At 41.6% G+C, this 22,683-nt stretch overlaps 1 protein-coding gene across 1 annotated transcript in view; it reads left to right on the top strand.

Moving 5' to 3' along the window:
• RARS1 (arginyl-tRNA synthetase 1) overlaps positions 1–22,683 on the top strand; it is a 274,844-nt gene that overhangs the window by 87,395 nt on the left and 164,766 nt on the right. The window contains exons 6-7 of the mRNA XM_053718573.1: positions 15,113–15,234; positions 15,882–16,002. Coding sequence (XP_053574548.1) covers positions 15,113–15,234; positions 15,882–16,002 — 243 coding nt within the window. The remainder of the gene's footprint in view (positions 1–15,112; positions 15,235–15,881; positions 16,003–22,683) is intronic.

Below are 22,683 nucleotides of genomic sequence, written 5' to 3'. Positions count from 1 at the left end.
GGGTTATTATTGTAATTTCAGGTGTATTCATGGTGTGGAATAAGATGGAGATCATGTGGATCTGAAAAGGGTATAAGTAGGGTAGGAGTGCATGGAAGGATGGGAGCTTGTGTGAATTGTCACTTTTTGCAGCTGGTTCAGCGAGGTTGGCGGTATAGTGTGTAAAGGAAAGTTTGTAGGTAGAACTAAATCTTTATGTTGTGTGTTAAGGGTTGTAAGCTTACCAGTATATTTCATCTTGTAGGCGGGGGGGGGGGGGGTTAGAGACAGTAAGAGGTATAGGAGGAAAAGGAGGTATCGTCTGCGGACAAACAGGGGAGAAACAAGTAAATAGAACAATAAAACCAAAACACAATAACATTACATATAAACAGTAAACATAACTGAATACAATACTTAAAACAGTATTTCTTTCCTAAGACATGGAGAGTCCACAACATCATTCCAATTACTAGTGGAAATATCACTCCTGGCCAGCAGGAGGAGGCAAAGAGCACCACAGCAAAGCTGTTAAGTGGCACTCCCCTGCCAATAATTCCCAGTCATTCTCTTTGCCTATGTCAATGGAGGAGGTGAAGTTTGGTGTCTAAAGAAATTAATTCCTTTTTGGGTACTTTTCCCTGCAAGCAAGGATTTGGGTTTAGCTGAGTCCACATCAATCTCTTCAGTAGAGTAGTGGTGGCTTTTAAGCAGTTAGGAAGTTGTGAGGTGGTCCTTACTTTGTTTCCTAACATATTGCTGCCCTAGTTATAGAAAGCCAGAGTTGGTTACTCTGTTCTTTCTTTTTTCTACAGGTCTCTATAAGGAGTGTCCTTTCACACCTTGTAAGCTGTCGTCCTGCCTGACAGCTGGATTGCAGGTAAGTGCTTTTGTCTTTTAGGTAGAGACTTGCACTTAATGAAGAATATCTGCAACTTTTATTGAGACATGTTGTATCCTTTATACAGGATATTTATAGGCAGGGTTTAGGCACTGTATTGTGACTTATGCTTCCTCTGTGAAAGTGGAGATTAAGGGGTTAATTATTTAGTAATAAGGCATTTCCCTCATTGTGTTCCTTTTTGTGGCTCATATATTTTATATTCATATGGGTTTATGAATAGTAGGAGTTTATGTGCTAGGGACTGTTGCGGTTAAACTGTCTCTTAGAAAAGCGCGCTTTTTATTTTAGCTGCACAGTTTCTAGTTAAAAAGGTCATGTGGCCTGCTTTTCCGCTTCAGTGTGTTAAGCGGAGCGGCGTCTTCTCTGTTGCCGGCATCTCTGGGGTTCCCTCGTTTCTTTTTGGCATATTTCAAAACGGAGGTCAGGTGGTAAGACACCTCAGTCAGGCTGAGGTGTGGAGGTCCCGATTTAGTTTTTGTTAGCTTGGGATACGTAGCGTTAAACGCTCTGAGGTACTTTAAGTGACAGTACCAATTTAAAATTATTTAATAAAATTTCTCAATTTAATTTTGGGGTTTTTCTTATTGAATATTATGGACATGGAGCAAGACTCTGTGTCTTTTGACAAATGCTTACTATGCATTGAGGCACAAATTGTTTTGCCTATGCAATTCTGTGCTGCATGCTTAGCTAGAACTCTTGAATGTAAAGATAGATTGTTGCCCTCTGAGCCCAATGTCTCTCAGGATAATGCTGTTCAGGCAATGCCACAGCTTTCTCCTCAAATGTCCCAAGCCTTAATGGCATCACATACAGTGCCCTGCAGTTCCTCTCAGCCTCCTGGAGGAGTTTATGTGCCATCAGATTTTGCGGCTCAGATATCTTCTGTGATATCTGCGGCATTATCTGCTTTTCCCATGTTGGGGAAGCCCAAGAGGAAATCTACAAAATTTTCAGAGTGTAAGGTGTCTGTTCCGTCTGCTACTACGCAGGTTGTCCTCTGTCATAAGTCTGATGGGGAGGTGAAATCTCAGATTCGAACAGTATAATTCCTTCATCTGATACTGAAGAAGTTAACTTCAGATTTAAGCTTGAACACCTTTGTGTACTGTTAAAGGAGGTATTGGCTACTTTGGATGACTCCGATACTTCTGTCCTTGTCAACCCTAAGAAATCTAGTAAACTTAATAAATACTATGATGTTCCTTCCTCTGTGGAAGCATTTCCTGTTCCAGACCGTGTGACGGAGATTATTTCACAGAAATGGGAGAAGCCAGGGATACCTTTCTCCCCGTCTCCCGTTTTTAAAAAGATGTTTCCTGTTGCTGACTCCATTAAAGATTCATGGCGCACTGTGCCTAAAGTAGAAGGGGCTATTTCTACTCTGGCGATGACGATCCCTATAGAGGATAGCTGCTCTTTTAAGGATCCCATGGACAAGAAGCTTGAGGCTTATTTGAAAAAAAAAGTATGTTCATCAGGGTCTTCAATGGCAACCTGCAGTTTGTATTGTCACAGTAGCAAGTTCTGCATCTTATTAGTGCGATGCCTTGTCTGAATCAATTTTAGTAGAAACTCTGATAGGATTAAGGCTCTCAAACTAGCCAATTTCTTTATTTCTGATGCTAACATGCAAGTTATTAGACTGGGAGCCAAGATGTCTGGCTTCACTGTCCTATCCTGCAGGGCTTTGTGGCTAAAAGCTTGGCCAGCTGATGTTACCTCCAAGTCCAAGCTTCTGGCGTTTTCTTACAAGGGTAAAACTTTGTTTGGACCTGGTCTGGCAGAAATAATTTCTGATATTACGGGTGGAAAAGGGCCTTTTCTACCACAAGACAAGAAGAACAAAGGACATCAAAGTAATTTCTTCTGTTATGTGTGATCAGTCCACGGGTCATCATTACTTCTGGGATATAACTCCTCCCCAACAGGAAATGCAAGAGGATTCACCCAGCAGAGCTGCATATAGCTCCTCCCCTCTACGTCACTCCCAGTCATTCTCTTGCACCCAACGACTAGATAGGATGTGTGAGAGGACTATGGTGATTATACTTAGTTTTTATAACTTCAATCAAAAGTTTGTTATTTTACAATAGCACCGGAGCGTGTTATTGCCTCTCTGGCAGAGTTTGAAGAAGAATCTACCAGAGTTTTTACTATGATTTTAACCGGAGTAGTTAAGATCATATTGCTGTTTCTCGGCCATCTGAGGGAGGTAAAAGCTTCAGATCAGGGGACAGCGGGCAGATGAATCTGCATTGAGGTATGTAGCAGTTTTTATTTTCTGAATGGAATTGATGAGAAAATCCTGCCATACCGTTATAATGACATGTATGTATACTCTACACTTCAGTATTCTGGGGATGGTACTTCACTGGAATTACTCTGTAAAAAGTACATTAAACCTTTTAATAGGTATTTATTATGTTAAACGTTTTTGCTGGAATGTAGAATCGTTTGCATTTTCTGAGGTACTGAGTGAATAAATGTTTGGGCATTATTTTTCCACTTGGCAGTTGCTTGTTTTAATTGTGACAGTTTCGTTTCTCTCTCACTGCTGTGTGTGAGGGGGAGGGGCCGTTTTTGGCGCTCTTTGCTACGCATCAAAAATTTCCAGTCAGTTACTCTTGTATTTCCTGCATGATCCGGTTCATCTCTAACAGAACTCAGGGGTCTTCAAACTTCTTTGAAGGGAGGTAGATTCTCTCAGCAGAGCTGTGAGACTTATATATTGACTGTGATTAAAAACGTTGCTCTGTAATTTTTACGTTTCAAATTTAATTATTGTTACTTTACTAATGGGAACAAACCTTTGCTAAAAGTTGTGTTGTTTTCAAGGATTGATGCTATAACAGTTTTTCAGTTCATTATTTCAACTGTCATTTAATCGTTTAGTGCTTCTTTGAGGCACAGTACGTTTTTGTTAAATAAGATTGTAACCAAGTTGCAAGTTTATTTGCTAGTGTGTTAAACATGTCTGATTCAGAGGAAGATACCTGTGTCATTTGTTCCAATGCCAAGGTGGAGCCCAATAGAAATTTATGTACTAACTGTATTGATGCTACTTTAAATAAAAGCCAATCTGTACAAATTGAACAAATTTCACCAAACAGCGAGGGGAGAGTTATGCCGACTAACTCGCCTCACGTGTCAGTACCTGCATCTCCCGCCCGGGAGGTGCGTGATATTGTGACGCCTAGTACATCTGGGCGGCCATTACAGATAACATTACAAGATATGGCTACTGTTATGACTGAAGTTTTGGCTAAATTACCAGAACTAAGGGGCAAGCGTGATCACTCTGGGGTGAGAACAGAGTGCGCTGATAATACTAGAGCCATGTCTGATACTGCGTCACAGCTTGCAGAGCATGAGGACGGAGAGCTTCATTCTGTGGGTGACGGTTCTGATCCAAACAGATTGGATTCAGATATTTCAAATTTTAAATTTAAATTGGAGAACCTCCGTGTATTACTAGGGGAGGTTTTAGCGGCTCTTAATGATTGTAACACTGTTGCAATACCAGAGAAATTGTGTAGGTTGGATAAATACTTTGCGGTACCGGCGAGTACTGACGTTTTTCCTATACCTAAGAGACTAACTGAAATTGTTACTAAGGAGTGGGATAGACCCGGTGTGCCGTTCTCACCCCCTCCAATATTTAGAAAGATGTTTCCAATAGACGCCACCACACGGGACTTATGGCAAACGGTCCCTAAGGTGGAGGGAGCAGTTTCTACTTTAGCTAAGCGTACCACTATCCCGGTGGAGGATAGCTGTGCTTTTTCAGATCCAATGGATAAAAAATTAGAGGGTTACCTTAAGAAAATGTTTGTTCAACAAGGTTTTATATTGCAACCCCTTGCATGCATCGCGCCGATTACGGCTGCGGCAGCATTTTGGATGGAGTCTCTGGAAGAGAACCTTAGTTCAGCTACGCTGGACGACATTACGGACAGGCTTAGAGTCCTTAAACTAGCTAATTCATTCATTTCGGAGGCCGTAGTACATTTAACCAAACTTACGGCTAAGAACTCAGGATTCGCCATTCAGGCACGTAGGGCGCTGTGGCTAAAATCCTGGTCAGCTGATGTAACTTCTAAGTCCAAATTACTTAATATACCTTTCAAAGGGCAAACTTTATTTGGGCCCGGTTTGAAAGAAATTATCGCTGACATTACAGGAGGTAAGGGCCACGCCCTGCCTCAAGACAAAGCCAAAGCTAAGGCTAGACAGTCTAATTTTCGTCCCTTTCGGAATTTCAAAGCAGGAGCAGCACCAACTTCCACTGCACCAAAACAGGAAGGAGCCGTTGCTCGTTACAGACAAGGCTGGAAACCTAACCAGTCCTGGAACAAGGGCAAGCAGGCCAGGAAACCTGCTGCTGCCCCTAAGACAGCATGAATCGAGGGCCCCCGATCCGGGACCGGATCTAGTGGGGGGCAGACTCTCTCTCTTCGCCCAGGCTTGGGCAAGAGATGTTCAGGATCCCTGGGCGCTAGAGATCATATCTCAGGGATACCTTCTAGACTTCAAATTCTCTCCCCCAAGAGGGAGATTTCATCTGTCAAGGTTGTCAACAAACCAGATAAAGAAAGAAGCGTTTCTACGCTGTGTACAAGATCTGTTATTAATGGGAGTGATCCATCCGGTTCCGCGGTCGGAACAAGGACAAGGGTTTTACTCAAACCTGTTTGTGGTTCCCAAAAAAGAGGGAACTTTCAGGCCAATCTTGGATTTAAAGATCCTAAACAAATTCCTAAGAGTTCCATCGTTCAAAATGGAAACTATTCGGACAATCTTACCCATGATCCAAAAGGGTCAGTACATGACCACAGTGGATTTAAAGGATGCTTACCTTCACATACCGATTCACAAAGATCATTACCGGTATCTAAGGTTTGCCTTCTTAGACAGGCATTACCAGTTTGTAGCTCTTCCATTCAGATTGGCTACGGCTCCAAGAATCTTCACAAAGGTTCTGGGTGCCCTTCTGGCGGTACTAAGACCGCGAGGAATTTCGGTAGCTCCGTACCTAGACGACATTCTGATACAAGCTTCAAGCTTTCAAACTGCCAAGTCTCATACAGAGTTAGTTCTGGCATTTCTAAGGTCGCATGGATGGAAAGTGAACGAAAAGAAGAGTTCTCTCTTTCCTCTCACAAGAGTTCCATTCTTGGGGACTCTTATAGATTCTGTAGAAATGAAGATTTATCTGACAGAAGACAGATTAACAAAGCTTCTAAATGCATGCCGTGTCCTTCATTCCATTCAACTCCCGTCAGTAGCTCAATGCATGGAGGTGATCGGCTTAATGGTAGCAGCAATGGACATAGTACCCTTTGCACGTCTACATCTCAGACCGCTGCAATTGTGCATGCTGAGTCAGTGGAATGGGGATTACTCAGACTTGTCCCCTACTCTGAATCTGGATCAAGAGACCAGAAACTCTCTTCTATGGTGGCTTTCTCGGCCACATCTGTCCAGGGGGATGCCATTCAGCAGGCCGGATTGGACAATTGTAACAACAGACGCCAGCCTACTAGGTTGGGGCGCTGTCTGGAATTCTCTGAAGGCTCAGGGACAATGGAATCAGGAGGAAAGTCTCCTACCAATAAACATTCTGGAATTGAGAGCAGTTCTCAATGCCCTTCTGGCTTGGCCCCAGTTAAAAACTCGGGGGTTCATCAGGTTTCAGTCGGACAACATCACGACTGTAGCTTACATCAACCATCAAGGAGGGACAAGAAGCTCCCTAGCAATGATGGAAGTATCAAAGATAATTCGCTGGGCAGAGTCTCACTCTTGCCACCTGTCAGCAATCCACATCCCGGGAGTGGAGAACTGGGAGGCGGATTTCTTGAGTCGCCAGACTTTTCATCCGGGGGAGTGGGAACTTCATCCGGAGGTCTTTGCCCAAATACTTCGACGTTGGGGCAAACCAGAGATAGATCTCATGGCGTCTCGCCAGAACGCCAAACTTCCTCGCTACGGGTCCAGATCCAGGGATCCGGGAGCGGTTCTGATAGATGCTTTGACAGCACCTTGGAACTTCGGGATGGCTTATGTGTTTCCACCCTTCCCGCTGCTTCCTCGATTGATTGCCAAAATCAAACAGGAGAGAGCATCAGTGGTTCTAATAGCGCCTGCATGGCCACGCAGGACTTGGTATGCAGATCTAGTGGACATGTCATCCTGTCCGCCTTGGTCTCTACCTCTAAGACAGGACCTTCTGATTCAGGGTCCATTCAAACATCAAAGTCTAACTTCTCTGAAGCTGACTGCTTGGAAATTGAACGCTTGATTTTATCAAAACGTGGTTTTTCTGAGTCGGTTATTGATACCCTGATACAGGCTAGGAAGCCTGTTACCAGAAGGATTTACCATAAGATATGGCGTAAATACCTATACTGGTGCGAATCCAAAGGTTACTCCTGGAGTAAGGTTAGGATTCCTAGGATATTGTCCTTTCTACAAGAAGGTTTAGAAAAGGGTTTATCGGCTAGTTCATTAAAGGGACAGATCTCAGCTCTGTCCATCTTGTTGCACAGGCGTCTGTCAGAAAATCCAGACGTCCAGGCCTTTTGTCAGGCTTTAGCTAGAATCAAGCCTGTGTTTAAAACTGTTGCTCCGCCATGGAGTTTAAACCTTGTTCTTAACGTTCTACAAGGAGTTCCGTTTGAACCCCTTCATTCCATTGATATAAAGTTGTTATCTTGGAAAGTGTTATTTTTAATGGCTATTTCTTCGGCTCGGAGAGTCTCTGAGTTATCAGCTTTACATTGTGATTCTCCTTATTTGATTTTTCATTCAGATAAGGTAGTTCTGCGTACTAAACCTGGGTTCTTACCTAAGGTAGTCACTAACAGGAACATCAATCAAGAGATCGTGGTTCCTTCCCTGTGCCCGAATCCTTCTTCAAAGAAGGAACGTCTTCTACACAATCTGGATGTAGTTCGTGCCCTCAAGTTCTACTTGCAGGCAACTAAGGATTTTCGACAAACGTCTTCCCTGTTTGTCGTGTACTCTGGTCAGAGGAGAGGTCATAAGGCTTCGGCTACCTCTCTCTCCTTCTGGCTTCGTAGCATAATTCGTTTAGCCTATGAGACTGCTGGACAGCAGCCTCCTGAAAGAATTACAGCTCATTCTACTAGAGCTGTGGCTTCCACTTGGGCCTTTAAGAATGAGGCCTCTGTTGAACAGATTTGCAAGGCTGCAACTTGGTCTTCGCTTCATACTTTTTCCAAATTTTACAAATTTGACACTTTTGCTTCTTCGGAGGCTATTTTTGGGAGAAAGGTTCTTCAGGCAGTGGTTCCTTCTGTATAATGAGCCTGCCTATCCCTCCCGTCATCCGTGTACTTTTGCTTTGGTATTGGTATCCCAGAAGTAATGATGACCCGTGGACTGATCACACATAACAGAAGAAAACATAATTTATGCTTACCTGATAAATTCCTTTCTTCTGTTGTGTGATCAGTCCACGGCCCGCCCTGTTTTTTAAGGCAGGTAAATATTTTTTAAATTATACTCCAGTCACCACTTCACCCTTGGTTTCTCCTTTCTCGTTGATTCTTGGTCGAATGACTGGGAGTGACGTAGAGGGGAGGAGCTATATGCAGCTCTGCTGGGTGAATCCTCTTGCATTTCCTGTTGGGGAGGAGTTATATCCCAGAAGTAATGATGACCCGTGGACTGATCACACAACAGAAGAAAGGAATTTATCAGGTAAGCATAAATTATGTTTTTCATTCCTTTCGTAACTTCAAAGGTCAAAAGTCTTCCTCTCCCTCTTCCAAGCAGGAGCAGTCCAAGTCTTCTTGGAAACCCATTCAGTCTTGGAACAAGGGGAAGCAATCAAAGAAACCTGCAGCTAAAGTCAGCATGAAGGGTCGGTCCCCGGTCCGGGAATCTGATCAGGTGGGGTGCAGACTTTCCTTGTTTTGTCAACAATGGATACGAGATGTTCCAGATCCTTGGGCTGTGAACATAGTATCTCAGGGCTACAGAATAGAATTCAAATCTCTCCCTCCCAGGGGCAGATTCCACCTCTCAAGATTATCTGCAGATCAGGTAAAAAGAGAGGCATTCTTGAACTGCGTTCTGGACCTTTTCTCCATGGGAGTGATTGTTCCAGTTCCACTAAGAGAACAGGGTCTAGGATTTTACTCAAATCTGTTTGTGGCTCCCAAAAAAGAGGGAACTTTTCGACCCATTTTAGATCTGGAGTGTCTCAACAAATTTCTCAGGGTACCGTCCTTCAAAATGGAAACCATTCGTTCCATTCCTTCTTTGGTCCAAGAGGGTCAGTTCATGACGACCATAGACCTGAAGGACGCATAACTTTATTTTCCCATCCACAGGGATCATCACAAATTCTTGAGGTTCGCTTTTCTAGACAAGCACTTTCAATTTGTGGCTCTTCCGTTTGGCCTTTCCACAGCTCCCAGAATTTTCTCAATGGTTCTGGGGGCTCTCTTGGCAGTAGTCAGGTCTCGGGGAATTGCAGTGGCACCCTACCTGGACGACATATTGGTTCAAGCGCCATTATTTCAACAAGCAAACTCATACAGAGATGTTGTTGTCTTTTCTACATTTTCACAGATGGAAAGTGAATCTGGAAACGAGTTCTCTTGTTCCAGCTACAAGGGTGGTTTTCTTAAGGACCATAATAGATTCCCTATCTATGAAATTTTTTCTGACAGAGGTCAGGAAATCCAAAATTCTCTCTTCTTGCCTCTCTCTACAGTCTACTGTTCGGCCATCAGTGGCTCAATGTATGGAGGTAATTGGTCTGATGGTCGCTCCCATGGACATCATTCCCTTTTGCTCGATTTCATTTGAGAGCTCTGCAATTATGCATGCTCAGACAATGGAATGGATACCATTTGGATCTGCCTCGGAGGATAGATCTAGACCAGTCAACAAGAGATTCTCTCCTGTGGTGGCTTTCTCAGAAGCATCTTTCTTAGGGCACATGCTTCCGGAGACCTTCATGGGTGATTGTGACCACGGACGCCAGCCTGCTAGGCTGGGGAGCAGTCTGGGACTCGTTAAAGGTGCTCTCCCCATAAACATCTTGGAGTTGAGAACGATTTACAATGCTCCGATGGCTTGGCCTCAATTGTCCTTAGCCCAGTTTATCAGGTTCCAGTCGGACAACATCACCTCAGTGGCTTACATCAACCACCAGGGAGGAACTCGCAGTTCCTTAGCCATAAAGGAGGTGGCACGGATTATTCAGTGGGTGGAAACTCACAATGGTTGTCTATCTGCCATCCACATTCCAGGAGTGGACAACTGGTAGGCGGATTTCCTGAGCAGACAGACTTTTTTCATCCCGGGGAGTGGACTCTCCATCCGTATGTGTTCTCCAGGTTAACGCCGGAGTTGGATCTGATGGCGTCTCGTCAAAACAACCAAGCTTCCAAGGTACGGTTCAAGTTCAAGAGATCCTCAGGTCGCTCTGATAGATGCTCTGGCGTTCCCTTGGGATTTCGGTCTAGCTTATCTGTTTCCTCCGTTTGCGCTCCTTCTACGATTCATTGCTCGTGTCAAACCAGAGAGAGCGTCTGTAATTCTAATAGCTCCTGCATGGCCTCGCAGGATCTGGTATGCAGACCTAGTGAAGATGTCATCTCTGCCACCTTGGAGGTTGCCTCTGAGGAAGGACCTTCTAACACAGGGTCCATTCCTCCATCCAAATCTTGTTTCTCTGAAGCTGACTGCTTGGAGATTGAACGCTTAGTTCTGGCTAAACGTAGGTTTTCTGAGTCGGTCATAGAGAGAGTTCCATAGTTCTTGTACACATTTGTATTTCTCTTTGCTACATTCTGACTATTTTATATTTGGTCCAAATTGTATTTACATTTTGTAACAGTATCTTTCTAAAAAGTCTGTCTAGCTTTAAAAATATATAAAAATCATTGTAACTTAAATTAAACTTTAAATATTTAAACATAGTACTGCGTAATCTTAACTAGAAACAGAAGCATATGTACATATGCTTCTGTTTCTAGTTAAGATTATGCAGTACTGTTTAGTGTCCTATTGAAGTATTTTGATCAAGTCTAGTGGGTATATAAGGACACTTTGTATCAGTATTTTATATTGCATGATAAAGGGAGGTGTACTCCAGAAACGTTGCTGTTTTGTGTGCTCAATAAATAATTGAATACCACTCTTTTGCTGCCTTTTTGCTTTGGAATCTTTTGGATATCGTTGGGTCTTTGTGGTGACCTAGGTTGGCGTGCAGTGGCCTGTTGTGCTGGACTGACTCTGTTTTCCCACGAGCAGCCTCTCTTAGCCCAAAATGTGTCTACAGAGAAGAACATTGTTGCAATATATCAGCCTGGTCCCACCTAGAAATGACAGTCGAGCCTTCAGGCAATCCTCCTCTTAACTTGAAACACAGCAATCTCAAACACGATTTTTTGATCTGTGGGCTGTCACGATCTGATGACATAACAGTGTGGAAGCAGACCCTCAGTGCAGTGGTAGGACATAAACACACCTGGCCTCTGGACTGTTGATCAGGTTACAGGATGGTGAATGTTAAAGTTGCAGCTCAGATCAGTAGACTGGAAACAGAACAGAAGGTTATGTAGTTTAAGGCTACAGAAAACAGGATTGGTGTTGACAATGGAACATAGTATAATGGTTGCAAAGTGAAATCCAAGCACAAATGATTTTTAGTATGCAGGCTAGATACTGAGACTGTGAGCAGTAAAATTCAAACTGAAGTCGTCAGGAAAATATAAAACAGCAATTCATAGGGAGAAATCCACTTTATGCTGCTGTGGTACAAGTACCTTGTGCAGCAATTCATGAGGAGTATGATACGTTGCAGAGCTGATAAATATCCACTTGTATAGCTTGTGCGCCAACACATGAAGCAGATGAGAAGTTAGTTAGATCCGAAAATAGGTAAACACACAGGAAAACAGGTACTTGCAAAGCTTGGAAACAAAGTGACTGCTAAATGAATAATCCAGGGCAGACTACAAATAATTATGCAAGTGAAGGCTATAGAAAAACATAAGTGTTCAGATTTACAGTAGCAGTTGCACAGACAATGTTAACTTGTGCCAATGCAAAGAAAAGGCCTCTGAACTATCCTTATAAGGATTTAGGTTAAAGGGACAGCAACAGTAATGGTAAGACATTTTGGGTAAGACATGGGCATTATTAGTGAGGTGCAGCTGTATTTCTTCTAAGCAAACTAGGCAAGGGGTCGTCCTTTAGTTTCCCCATTAAAGGGATAATAAACCCAATTTTTTTCTTTCATGATTCAGATAGAGCAGCAATTTTAAGCAACTTTCTAATTTACTCCTATTATCAATTTATTTGTTCTCTTGGTATCTTTATTTGAAAAAAGTAGGAATGTAAGATAAGTAGCCAGCCTATTTTTGGTTCAGCACTTGGGTAGCGCTTGCTGATTGGTAGCTACATTTAGCCACCAATAAGCAAGTGCAACCCAGGTTCTGAACCAAAAATGGGCCAGCTCTTAAGCTTACATTCTGGCTTTTCAAATAAAGATACCAAGAGAAGGAAAAAAAATGTATATTTGGAGTAAATTAGAAAGTTGCTAAAAATTGCATGCTCTGTCTGAATCATGAAAGTTTTTAATTTTGACTTTAGTGTCCTTTTAACATCAGGGAGACTAGTCCCTGGGGGTCAAAAGTAACATACATAACAGAAAAAGCACTCAACCAGGCAACAGACATAAGCATAATAGCTTGTTGTTTGTGTGTTCAGGAAGAGATCATGGCAACAGATTTGGCTTAGGTGCGTGCCACTGTGCAAGTGTATATACCATAGCTGAGAGGTTGATTTGAAGGACAATATACCTATTAAAGGGACACTAAATGCATTTCATTCACCTTCCTATAATCATAGCTGCTTCCATTATAAAACCTAGGTTACACAGCAGGTATCAGAAGGAGAGTTACTTGCACACATGCAAACAGTTCAGCACAGGAACATAGTGAAAGACAGATTACAACTCATGATTACAGGGAGGCAGGGAATAACCTTGATGCTATGCTTATAAAATCTGTTTAGTGTGTAATATCCCTTTAATAGCAATACTGAGAGTGTAAGGCGGTAATAGTGTGTTTTTCAGGCCTTCTACTTCAGGGGTGAAGTGTCAGTAGAATAGTATGTTAAGAAGTTAACGCAGAGAAGGTAGTTAGAGTAGGGTTAATTTTGCTGGAGGGGCTGGACTGTGATTTTGTTGAGTAGTATGGATAATGTAAGAAAATAAACTAAGATAATGATCTGTCCGCAGCCTTTGACACTGTCGACCACCTTCTTTTGCTCCAAACCCTCCAATCCTTCGGCATCTGTGACACAGCCCTTTCGTGGCTCTCTTCCTACCTATCAAACCGTACCTTCAGTGTAGCCTTCTCTGGGGCCTCCTCTGTCCCGTCACCACTTTCTGTCTGAGTACCGCAAAGCTCTGTCCTCGGTCCCCTTCTCTTCTCAATCTATACGTCATCACTAGGCTCCCTAATTAAGTCCCACGGTTTACAATATCATTTGTATGCCGATGACACCCAAATCTACTTCTCTGCACCAGACCTATCTCCTTCCTTGCTAACCCGTGTCACTAACTGTCTTTCTCACATTTCTTCCTGGGTGTCCTCCCACTACCTCAAGATAAATCTCTCCAAAACTGAGCTCCTCATTTTCCCCCCTTCTTCCAAAATCTCCACCCCCAATCTCTCTATAACTGTCGACAACTCCATCATTACCCCTACCCCACACGCCCAATGTCTCGGGGTCACATTTGACTCAGATCTTTCCTTCACTCCTCACATTCAGTCCTTAGCTAAAGCCTGCCGCTTCCACCTTAAAAACATCTCCAAAATTAGACACTTCCTTACACAAGACACAACTAAGATTTTAATCCACTCTCTCATTCTTTCCCGCCTTGATTACTGCAACTCTGTCCTCTCTGGTCTTCCCACCTGCCGCCTAGCTCCCTTACAATCCATAATGAATGCCTCTGCCAGACTCATCATCCTTACACGTCGCTCTTCATCTGCTGCTCCTCTCTGCCAATCCCTACACTGGCTTCCTCTTGCCTCTAGGATCAAACACAAAATTGTCACTCTGACATACAAAGCCCTCAACTGCACTGCTCCCCCCATATCTCAGACCTTGTCTCCAGATACTCTCCCTCCTGTCCCCTTCGCTCTGCTCATGACCTCCTACTCTCCTCCTCTCTGGTTACCTCATCGCACTCCCGTTTACAGGACTTCTCCAGACTGGCTCCCATCTTGTGGAACTCTCTGCCTCGCCCCACAACTCTCCCCTAGTTTTGAAAGCTTCAAGCGCTCCCTAAAGACTCTACTGTTCAAGGATGCATACAACCTATGCTAACCTTACTTTATTCCAGTTCCACTCCTCCATTGCTATCCCCTGAACCCCCTTAGCATGTAAGCCTAAGAGTCCAGCTGTTTGTAGATCACCTTCTTAAGAGTGGATTACAACAGTGCAACTCTTGGCAGGGCCCTCTACCCATTTGATCCCTTTAATTGTTTTGTTGTACTCCCCTTTGTTTATAGCGCTGCAGAATCTGTTGGCGCTCTACAAATAACCGATAATAATAAGATAAGGTTAAAAAGAAAACTAAGTAGGTATACAGTACATAATAATTGTCAAATGAACAATGCAGAAATGTTGCCACAATATTTAAATATTCATATCTATGTAAGTACAAAAGTATTAAATACACAATAGAAATCAGATTTCACACCTGTCTTTTTTTATCAAAGTTTGCATTTGAATATCAAATATATTTGGTGGTACTTTTTTTAAATAAAGCATTGTTTGATCACAATACTCTGTAAATATGGAAAGAGTTACAGACCCATGTGCGGTAAAAAGATGAGATGCCTATTTTAAATAAGATGATTAATTGTAAAATATTATTTCCAAGCAAATGTTTCCAGATCCTCTCTAGTTTTAAGTCTTTGAACTAACACTACCATTATCCATAAGGCAGTCAAAGAAGGCTTTTGCATCATGTTATAAAATGTGCTTAGTCTAAATACGTACTACAAGCCAAGTACCTCTGAGTTGTTGTGAAAACCTACAATACAGAGTTGCAGGTATAAAAAAATACTAGAAAAAGTAATTATTCAAATTGTACATTTTAATAGTAAAGTCTGTTTTAGAGCAAAGCCAGTTGTTCAGCTAAATACTTGTATCTATTTTTTTCAGGTTGTGGTAGACTTTTCATCCCCAAATATTGCCAAAGAAATGCATGTAGGCCACTTGCGTTCAACCATTATAGGTGACAGTATATGTCGGCTGTTTGAGTTTGTGGGGCATGATGTGCTGAGGTAAGTTTTTCAAATTTAAAATGAATATGACAGACAAATGGATATGGAGCTTGAGATGTTGTTTCTCCTTACCGTAATAGCTGGGAATAAATTTACATTTACATTTTACCAGTAATTATTACCTAAATTTGAAACTACAGAATATATAATTTATTAAAACATTTCAGTTTAGCTTCTCTGTTATTTATAGTAAAGGGATGATATACACAAGCGAAGGAGAGATTCTCGGAGGGCTTTAATAATCCCAGTCCATAGAAATTTGCTTACCTTATAATTGTGCAACTTGAAATGTTCCTAATATTGACTGTTCTGCTTGCAGACTTTTGCCAGGGGGCAACATGAATTATAATAGAAAAATAACCAAAAGTATTAATCGGTAAAATGTATAGAAATTTAACTTGTTCATTTTGTAAGTCTGTCACCCTTAATATTTTGTGACAATGGCAAGTTATGGAATATCTAAAACATTATTGGTAGCATTGGTAACTTAATAGTGTTTAAAACATAACAACCAAATTTTCTAGGTCTGACACCTTTTTAAGTTTTTTGTTCTCTATACCTGAGAATATAGAATGTCTGTCTATCCTCATATTTGTGTGTCGGTAGTAACTTTTTAATTTAATTATGTAATTTGTGTTCTTTTCTAGGATAAACCATTTAGGAGATTGGGGAACCCAGTTTGGGATGTTAATTGCTCACCTTCAAGATAAGTTCCCAGACTATGTAACCGTATCACCTCCCATTGGTGATCTGCAGTCATTTTACAAGGTATTGTCCTTAGTGTACAGGGAATGAAATAAAGTGTTCCATGTGTCTGGTATATAAAAGCAAAATACAATTATGCATATATGGTTGAGAGTCTGCATACTCGGCATGTCTTTCTTGGTACCCTAGATCCCCTAATGTACAGGAGATACATTCAACTCATATATTGATATGCTAAAAACATGTCTGAATATAGCTATTTCTTGTATTGAGATCTTAGTTTAGTGTTTAATGTCTTCTGTAGCTGGATTTTGTTACAGAATATACAAATTCATTATTGCATGCTTTTTCAGTATTTTCTCGGTTTTAGCTTTTTGTTTCCTTAATACAATGTATTTTTACTGTGTTGGGAGCCTCTCATATCCTTTTTTTATTTTTCCCTGCGTATTTTAGGGTGAAATCAATGTGGTGATTTCTTTACAAGAATTACTTCTATCTTACCTATAATTAAAGGGACAACAGAAGCCATTTAATACTTTATTGTGCTATAACCATTGCAGCACACAGGGACTGTACAGACAGAGTAAAAAGGCAAGATGCTGTCGGTGTCCCCAAATAAAACATAATTTATGTAAGAACTTACCTGATAAATTCATTTCTTTCATATTAACAAGAGTCCATGAGCTTGTGACGTATGGGATATACATTCCTACCAGGAGGGGCAAAGTTTCCCAAACCTTAAAATGCCTATAAATACACCCCTCACCACACCCACAAATCAGTTTAACGAATAGCCAAGAAGTGGGGTGATAAGAAAAAAAGTGCGAAGCATATAAAATAAGGATTTGGAATAATTGTGCTTTATACAAAAAAATCATAACCACCACAAAAAAGGGTGGGCCTCATGGACTCTTGTTAATATGAAAGAAATGAATTTATCAGGTAAGTTCTTACATAAATTATGTTTTCTTTCATGTAATTAACAAGAGTCCATGAGCTAGTGACGTATGGGATAATGACTACCCAAGATGTGGATCTTTCCACACAAGAGTCACTAGAGAGGGAGGGATAAAATAAAGACAGCCAATTCCTGCTGAAAATAATCCACACCCAAAATAAAGTTTAACAAAAAACATAAGCAGAAGATTCAAACTGAAACCGCTGCCTGAAGAACTTTTCTACCAAAAACTGCTTCAGAAGAAGAAAATACATCAAAATGGTAGAATTTAGTAAAAGTATGCAAAGAGGACCAAGTTGCTGCTTTGCAGATCTGGTCAACCGAAGCTTCATTCCTAAACGCCCAGGAAGTAGAAACTGACCTAGTAGAATGAGCTGTAATTCTTTGAGGCGGAATTTTACCCGACTCAACATAGGCAAGATGAATTAAAGATTTCAACCAAGATGCCAAAGAAATGGCAGAAGCTTTCTGGCCTTTCCTAGAACCGGAAAAGATAACAAATAGACTAGAAGTCTTACGGAAAGATTTCGTAGCTTCAACATAATATTTCAAAGCTCTAACAACATCCAAAGAATGCAATGATTTCTCCTTAGAATTCTTAGGATTAGGACATAATGAAGGAACCACAATTTCTCTACTAATGTTGTTGGAATTCACAACTTTAGGTAAAAATTCAAAAGAAGTTCGCAACACCGCCTTATCCTGATGAAAAATCAGAAAAGGAGACTCACACGAAAGAGCAGATAATTCAGAAACTCTTCTAGCAGAAGAGATGGCCAAAAGGAACAAAACTTTCCAAGAAAGTAATTTAATGTCCAATGAATGCATAGGTTCAAACGGAGGAGCTTGAAGAGCTCCCAAAACCAAATTCAAACTCCATGGAGGAGAAATTGACTTAAAGACAGGTTTTATACGAACCAAAGCTTGTACAAAACAATGAATATCAGGAAGAATAGCAATCTTTCTGTGAAAAAGAACAGAAAGAGCGGAGATTTGTCCTTTCAAAGAACTCGCGGACAAACCCTTATCTAAACCATCCTGAAGAAACTGTAAAATTCTCGGTATTCTAAAAGAATGCCAAGAAAAATGATGAGAAAGACACCAAGAAATATAAGTCTTCCAGACTCTATAATATATCTCTCGAGATACAGATTTACGAGCCTGTAACATAGTATTAATCACGGAGTCAGAGAAACCTCTATGACCAAGAATCAAGCGTTCAATCTCCATACCTTTAAATTTAAGGATTTCAGATCCGGATGGAAAAAAGGACCTTGAGACAGAAGGTCTGGTCTTAACGGAAGAGTCCATGGTTGGCAAGATGCCATCCGGACAAGATCCGCATACCAAAACCTGTGAGGCCATGCCGGAGCTATTAGCAGAACAAACGAGCATTCCCTCAGAATCTTGGAGATTACTCTTGGAAGAAGAACTAGAGGCGGAAAGATATAGGCAGGATGATACTTCCAAGGAAGTGATAATGCATCCACTGCCTCCGCCTGAGGATCCCGAGATCTGGACAGATACCTGGGAAGTTTCTTGTTTAGATGAGAGGCCATCAGATCTATCTCTGGGAGCCCCCACATTTGAACAATCTGAAGAAATACCTCTGGGTGAAGGGACCATTCGCCCGGATGCAACGTTTGGCGACTGAGATAATCCGCTTCCCAATTGTCTACACCTGGGATATGAACCGCAGAGATTAGACAGGAGCTGGATTCCGCCCAAACCAAAATTCGAGATACTTCTTTCATAGCCAGAGGACTGTGAGTCCCTCCTTGATGATTGATGTATGCCACAGTTGTGACATTGTCTGTCTGAAAACAAATGAACGATTCTCTCTTCAGAAGAGGCCAAAACTGAAGAGCTCTGAAAACTGCACGGAGTTCCAAGATATTGATCGGTAATCTCACCTCCTGAGATTCCCAGACTCCTTGTGCCGTCAGAGATCCCCACACAGCTCCCCAACCTGTGAGACTTGCATCTGTTGAAATTACAGTCCAGGTCGGAAGAACAAAAGAAGCCCCCTGAATTAAACGATGGTGATCTGTCCACCACGTTAGAGAGTGCCGAACAATCGGTTTTAAAGATATTAATTGATATATCTTCGTGTAATCCCTGCACCATTGGTTCAGCATACAGAGCTGAAGAGGTCGCATGTGAAAACGAGCAAAGGGGATCGCGTCCGATGCAGCAGTCATAAGACCTAGAATTTCCATGCATAAGGCTACCGAAGGGAATGATTGAGACTGAAGGTTTCGACAGGCTGTAATCAATTTTAGACGTCTCTTGTCTGTTAAAGACAAAGTCATGGACACTGAATCTATCTGGAAACCCAGAAAGGTTACCCTTGTTTGAGGAATCAAAGAACTTTTTGGTAAATTGATCCTCCAACCATGATCTTGAAGAAACAACACAAGTCGATTCGTATGAGACTCTGCTAAATGTAAAGACGGAGCAAGTACCAAGATATCGTCCAAATAAGGAAATACCACAATACCCTGTTCTCTGATTACAGACAGAAGGGCACCGAGAATCTTTGTGAAAATTCTTGGAGCTGTAGCAAGGCCAAACGGTAGAGCCACAAATTGGTAATGCTTGTCTAGAAAAGAGAATCTCAGGAACTGATAATGATCTGGATGAATCGGAATATGCAGATATGCATCCTGTAAATCTATTGTGGACATATAATTCCCTTGCTGAACAAAAGGCAATATAGTCCTTACAGTTACCATCTTGAACGTTGGTATCCTTACATAACGATTTAATAATTTTAGATCCAGAACTGGTCTGAAGGAATTCTCCTTCTTTGGTACAATGAAGAGATTTGAATAAAACCCCATCCCCTGTTCCGGAACTGGAACTGGCATAATTACTCCAGCCAACTCTAGATCTGAAACACAATTCAGAAATGCTTGAGCTTTCACTGGATTTACTGGGACATGGGAAAGAAAAAATCTCTTTGCAGGAGGTCTCATCTTGAAACCAATTCTGTACCCTTCTGAAACAATGTTCTGAATCCAAAGATTGAGAACAGAATTGATCCAAATTTCTTTGAAAAAACGTAACCTGCCCCCTACCAGCTGAACTGGAATGAGGGCCGTACCTTCATGTGAACTTAGAAGCAGGCTTTGCCTTTCTAGCAGGCTTGGATTTATTCCAGACTGGAGATGGTTTCCAAACTGAAACTGCTCCTGAGGACGAAGGATCAGGCTTTTGTTCTTTGTTGAAACGAAAGGAACGAAAACGATTGTTAGCCCTGTTTTTACCTTTAGACTTTTTATCCTGTGGTAAAAAAGTTCCTTTCCCACCAGTAACAGTTGAAATAATAGAATCCAACTGAGAACCAAATAATTTGTTTCCCTGGAAAGAAATGGAAAGTAGAGTTGATTTAGAAGCCATATCAGCATTCCAAGTCTTAAGCCATAAAGCTCTTCTGGCTAAGATAGCCAGAGACATAAATCTAACATCAACTCTAATAATATCAAAAATGGCATCACAGATGAAATTATTAGCATGCTGGAGAAGAATAATAATATCATGAGAATCACGATTTGTTACTTGTTGCGCTAGAGTTTCCAACCAAAAAGTTGAAGCTGCAGCAACATCAGCCAATGATATAGCAGGTCTAAGAAGATTACCTGAACATAGATAAGCTTTTCTCCAACATAGGTGTGTCCGGTCCACGGCGTCATCCTTACTTGTGGGATATTCTCTTCCCCAACAGGAAATGGCAAAGAGCCCAGCAAAGCTGGTCACATGATCCCTCCTAGGCTCCGCCTACCCCAGTCATTCTCTTTGCCGTTGTACAGGCAACATCTCCACGGAGATGGCTTAGAGTTTTTTAGTGTTTAACTGTAGTTTTTCATTATTCAATCAAGAGTTTGTTATTTTCAAATAGTGCTGGTACGTACTATTTACTCAGAAACAGAAAAGAGATGAAGAATTCTGTTTGTATGAGGAAAATGATTTTAGCAACCGTAACTAAAATCCATGGCTGTTCCACACAGGACTGTTGAGAGCAATTAACTTCAGTTGGGGGAACAGTTTGCAGTCCTTTGCTGCTTGAGGTATGACACATTCTAACAAGACGATGTAATGCTGGAAGCTGTCATTTTCCCTATGGGATCCGGTAAGCCATGTTTATTACGATTGTAAATAAGGGCTTCACAAGGGCTTATTTAGACTGTAGACCTTTTTTGGGCTAAATCGATTGATATTAACACTTATTTAGCCTTGAGGAATCATTTATTCTGGGTATTTTGATATAATAATATCGGCAGGCACTGTTTTAGACACCTTATTCTTTAGGGGCTTTCCCAAAGCATAGGCAGAGTCTCATTTTCGCGCCGGTGTTGCGCACTTGTTTTTGAGAGGCATGGCATGCAGTCGCATGTGAGAGGAGCTCTGATACTTATAAAAGACTTCTGAAGGCGTCATTTGGTATCGTATTCCCCTTTGGGTTTGGTTGGGTCTCAGCAAAGCAGATACCAGGGACTGTAAAGGGGTTAAAGCTTAAAACGGCTCCGGTTCCGTTATTTTAAGGGTTAAAGCTTCCAAAATTGGTGTGCAATATTTTCAAGGCTTTAAGACACTGTGGTGAAAGTTTGGTGAATTTTGAACAATTCCTTCATGTTTTTTCGCAATTGCAGTAATAAAGTGTGTTCAGTTTAAAATTTAAAGTGACAGTAACGGTTTTATTTCAAAACGTTTTTTGTACTTTCTTATCAAGTTTATGCCTGTTTAACATGTCTGAACTACCAGATAGACTGTGTTCTGAATGTGGGGAAGCCAGAATTCCTATTCATTTAAATAAATGTGATTTATGTGATAATGACAATGATGCCCAAGATGATTCCTCAAGTGAGGGGAGTAAGCATGGTACTGCATCATTCCCTCCTTCGTCTACACGAGTCTTGCCCACTCAGGAGGCCCCTAGTACATCTAGCGCGCCAATACTCCTTACTATGCAACAATTAACGGCTGTAATGGATAATTCTGTCAAAAACATTTTAGCCAAAATGAACCCTTGTCAGCGTAAGCGTGGATGCTCTGTTTTAGTTACTGAAGAGCATGACGACGCTGATATTAATATCTCTGAAGGGCCCCTAACCCAATCTGAGGGGGCCAGGGAGGTTTTGTCTGAGGGAGAAATTACTGATTTAGGGAACATTTCTCAGCAGGCTGAATCTGATGTGATTACTTTTAAATTTAAATTGGAACATCTCCGCATTTTGCTTAAGGAGGTATTATCCACTCTGGATGATTGTGAAAATTTGGTCATCCCAGAGAAACTATGTAAAATGGACAAGTTCCTAGAGGTGCCGGGGCTCCCAGAAGCTTTTCCTATACCCAAGCGGGTGGCGGACATTGTTAATAAAGAATGGGAAAGGCCCGGTATTCCTTTCGTCCCTCCCCCCATATTTAAAAAATTGTTTCCTATGGTCGACCCCAGAAAGGACTTATGGCAGTCAGTCCCCAAGGTCGAGGGAGCGGTTTCTACTTTAAACAAACGCACCACTATTCCCATAGAGGATAGTTGTGCTTTCAAAGATCCTATGGATAAAAAATTAGAAGGTTTGCTTAAAAAGATGTTTGTTCAGCAGGGTTCCTTCTACAACCCATTTCATGCATTGTCCCTGTCACTACAGCCGCATATTTCTGGTTTGATGAACTGATTAAGGTGCTCGATAGTGACTCTCCTCCTTATGAGGAGATTATGGACAGAGTCAATGCTCTCAAATTGGCTAATTCTTTCACTCTAGACGCCTCTTTGCAATTGGCTA

This window comes from Bombina bombina, chromosome 6, assembly GCF_027579735.1.
Source record: "Bombina bombina isolate aBomBom1 chromosome 6, aBomBom1.pri, whole genome shotgun sequence".
NCBI classification, from domain to species: domain Eukaryota; kingdom Metazoa; phylum Chordata; class Amphibia; order Anura; family Bombinatoridae; genus Bombina; species Bombina bombina.
This window is presented reverse-complemented; position numbering and strand designations above follow the sequence as displayed.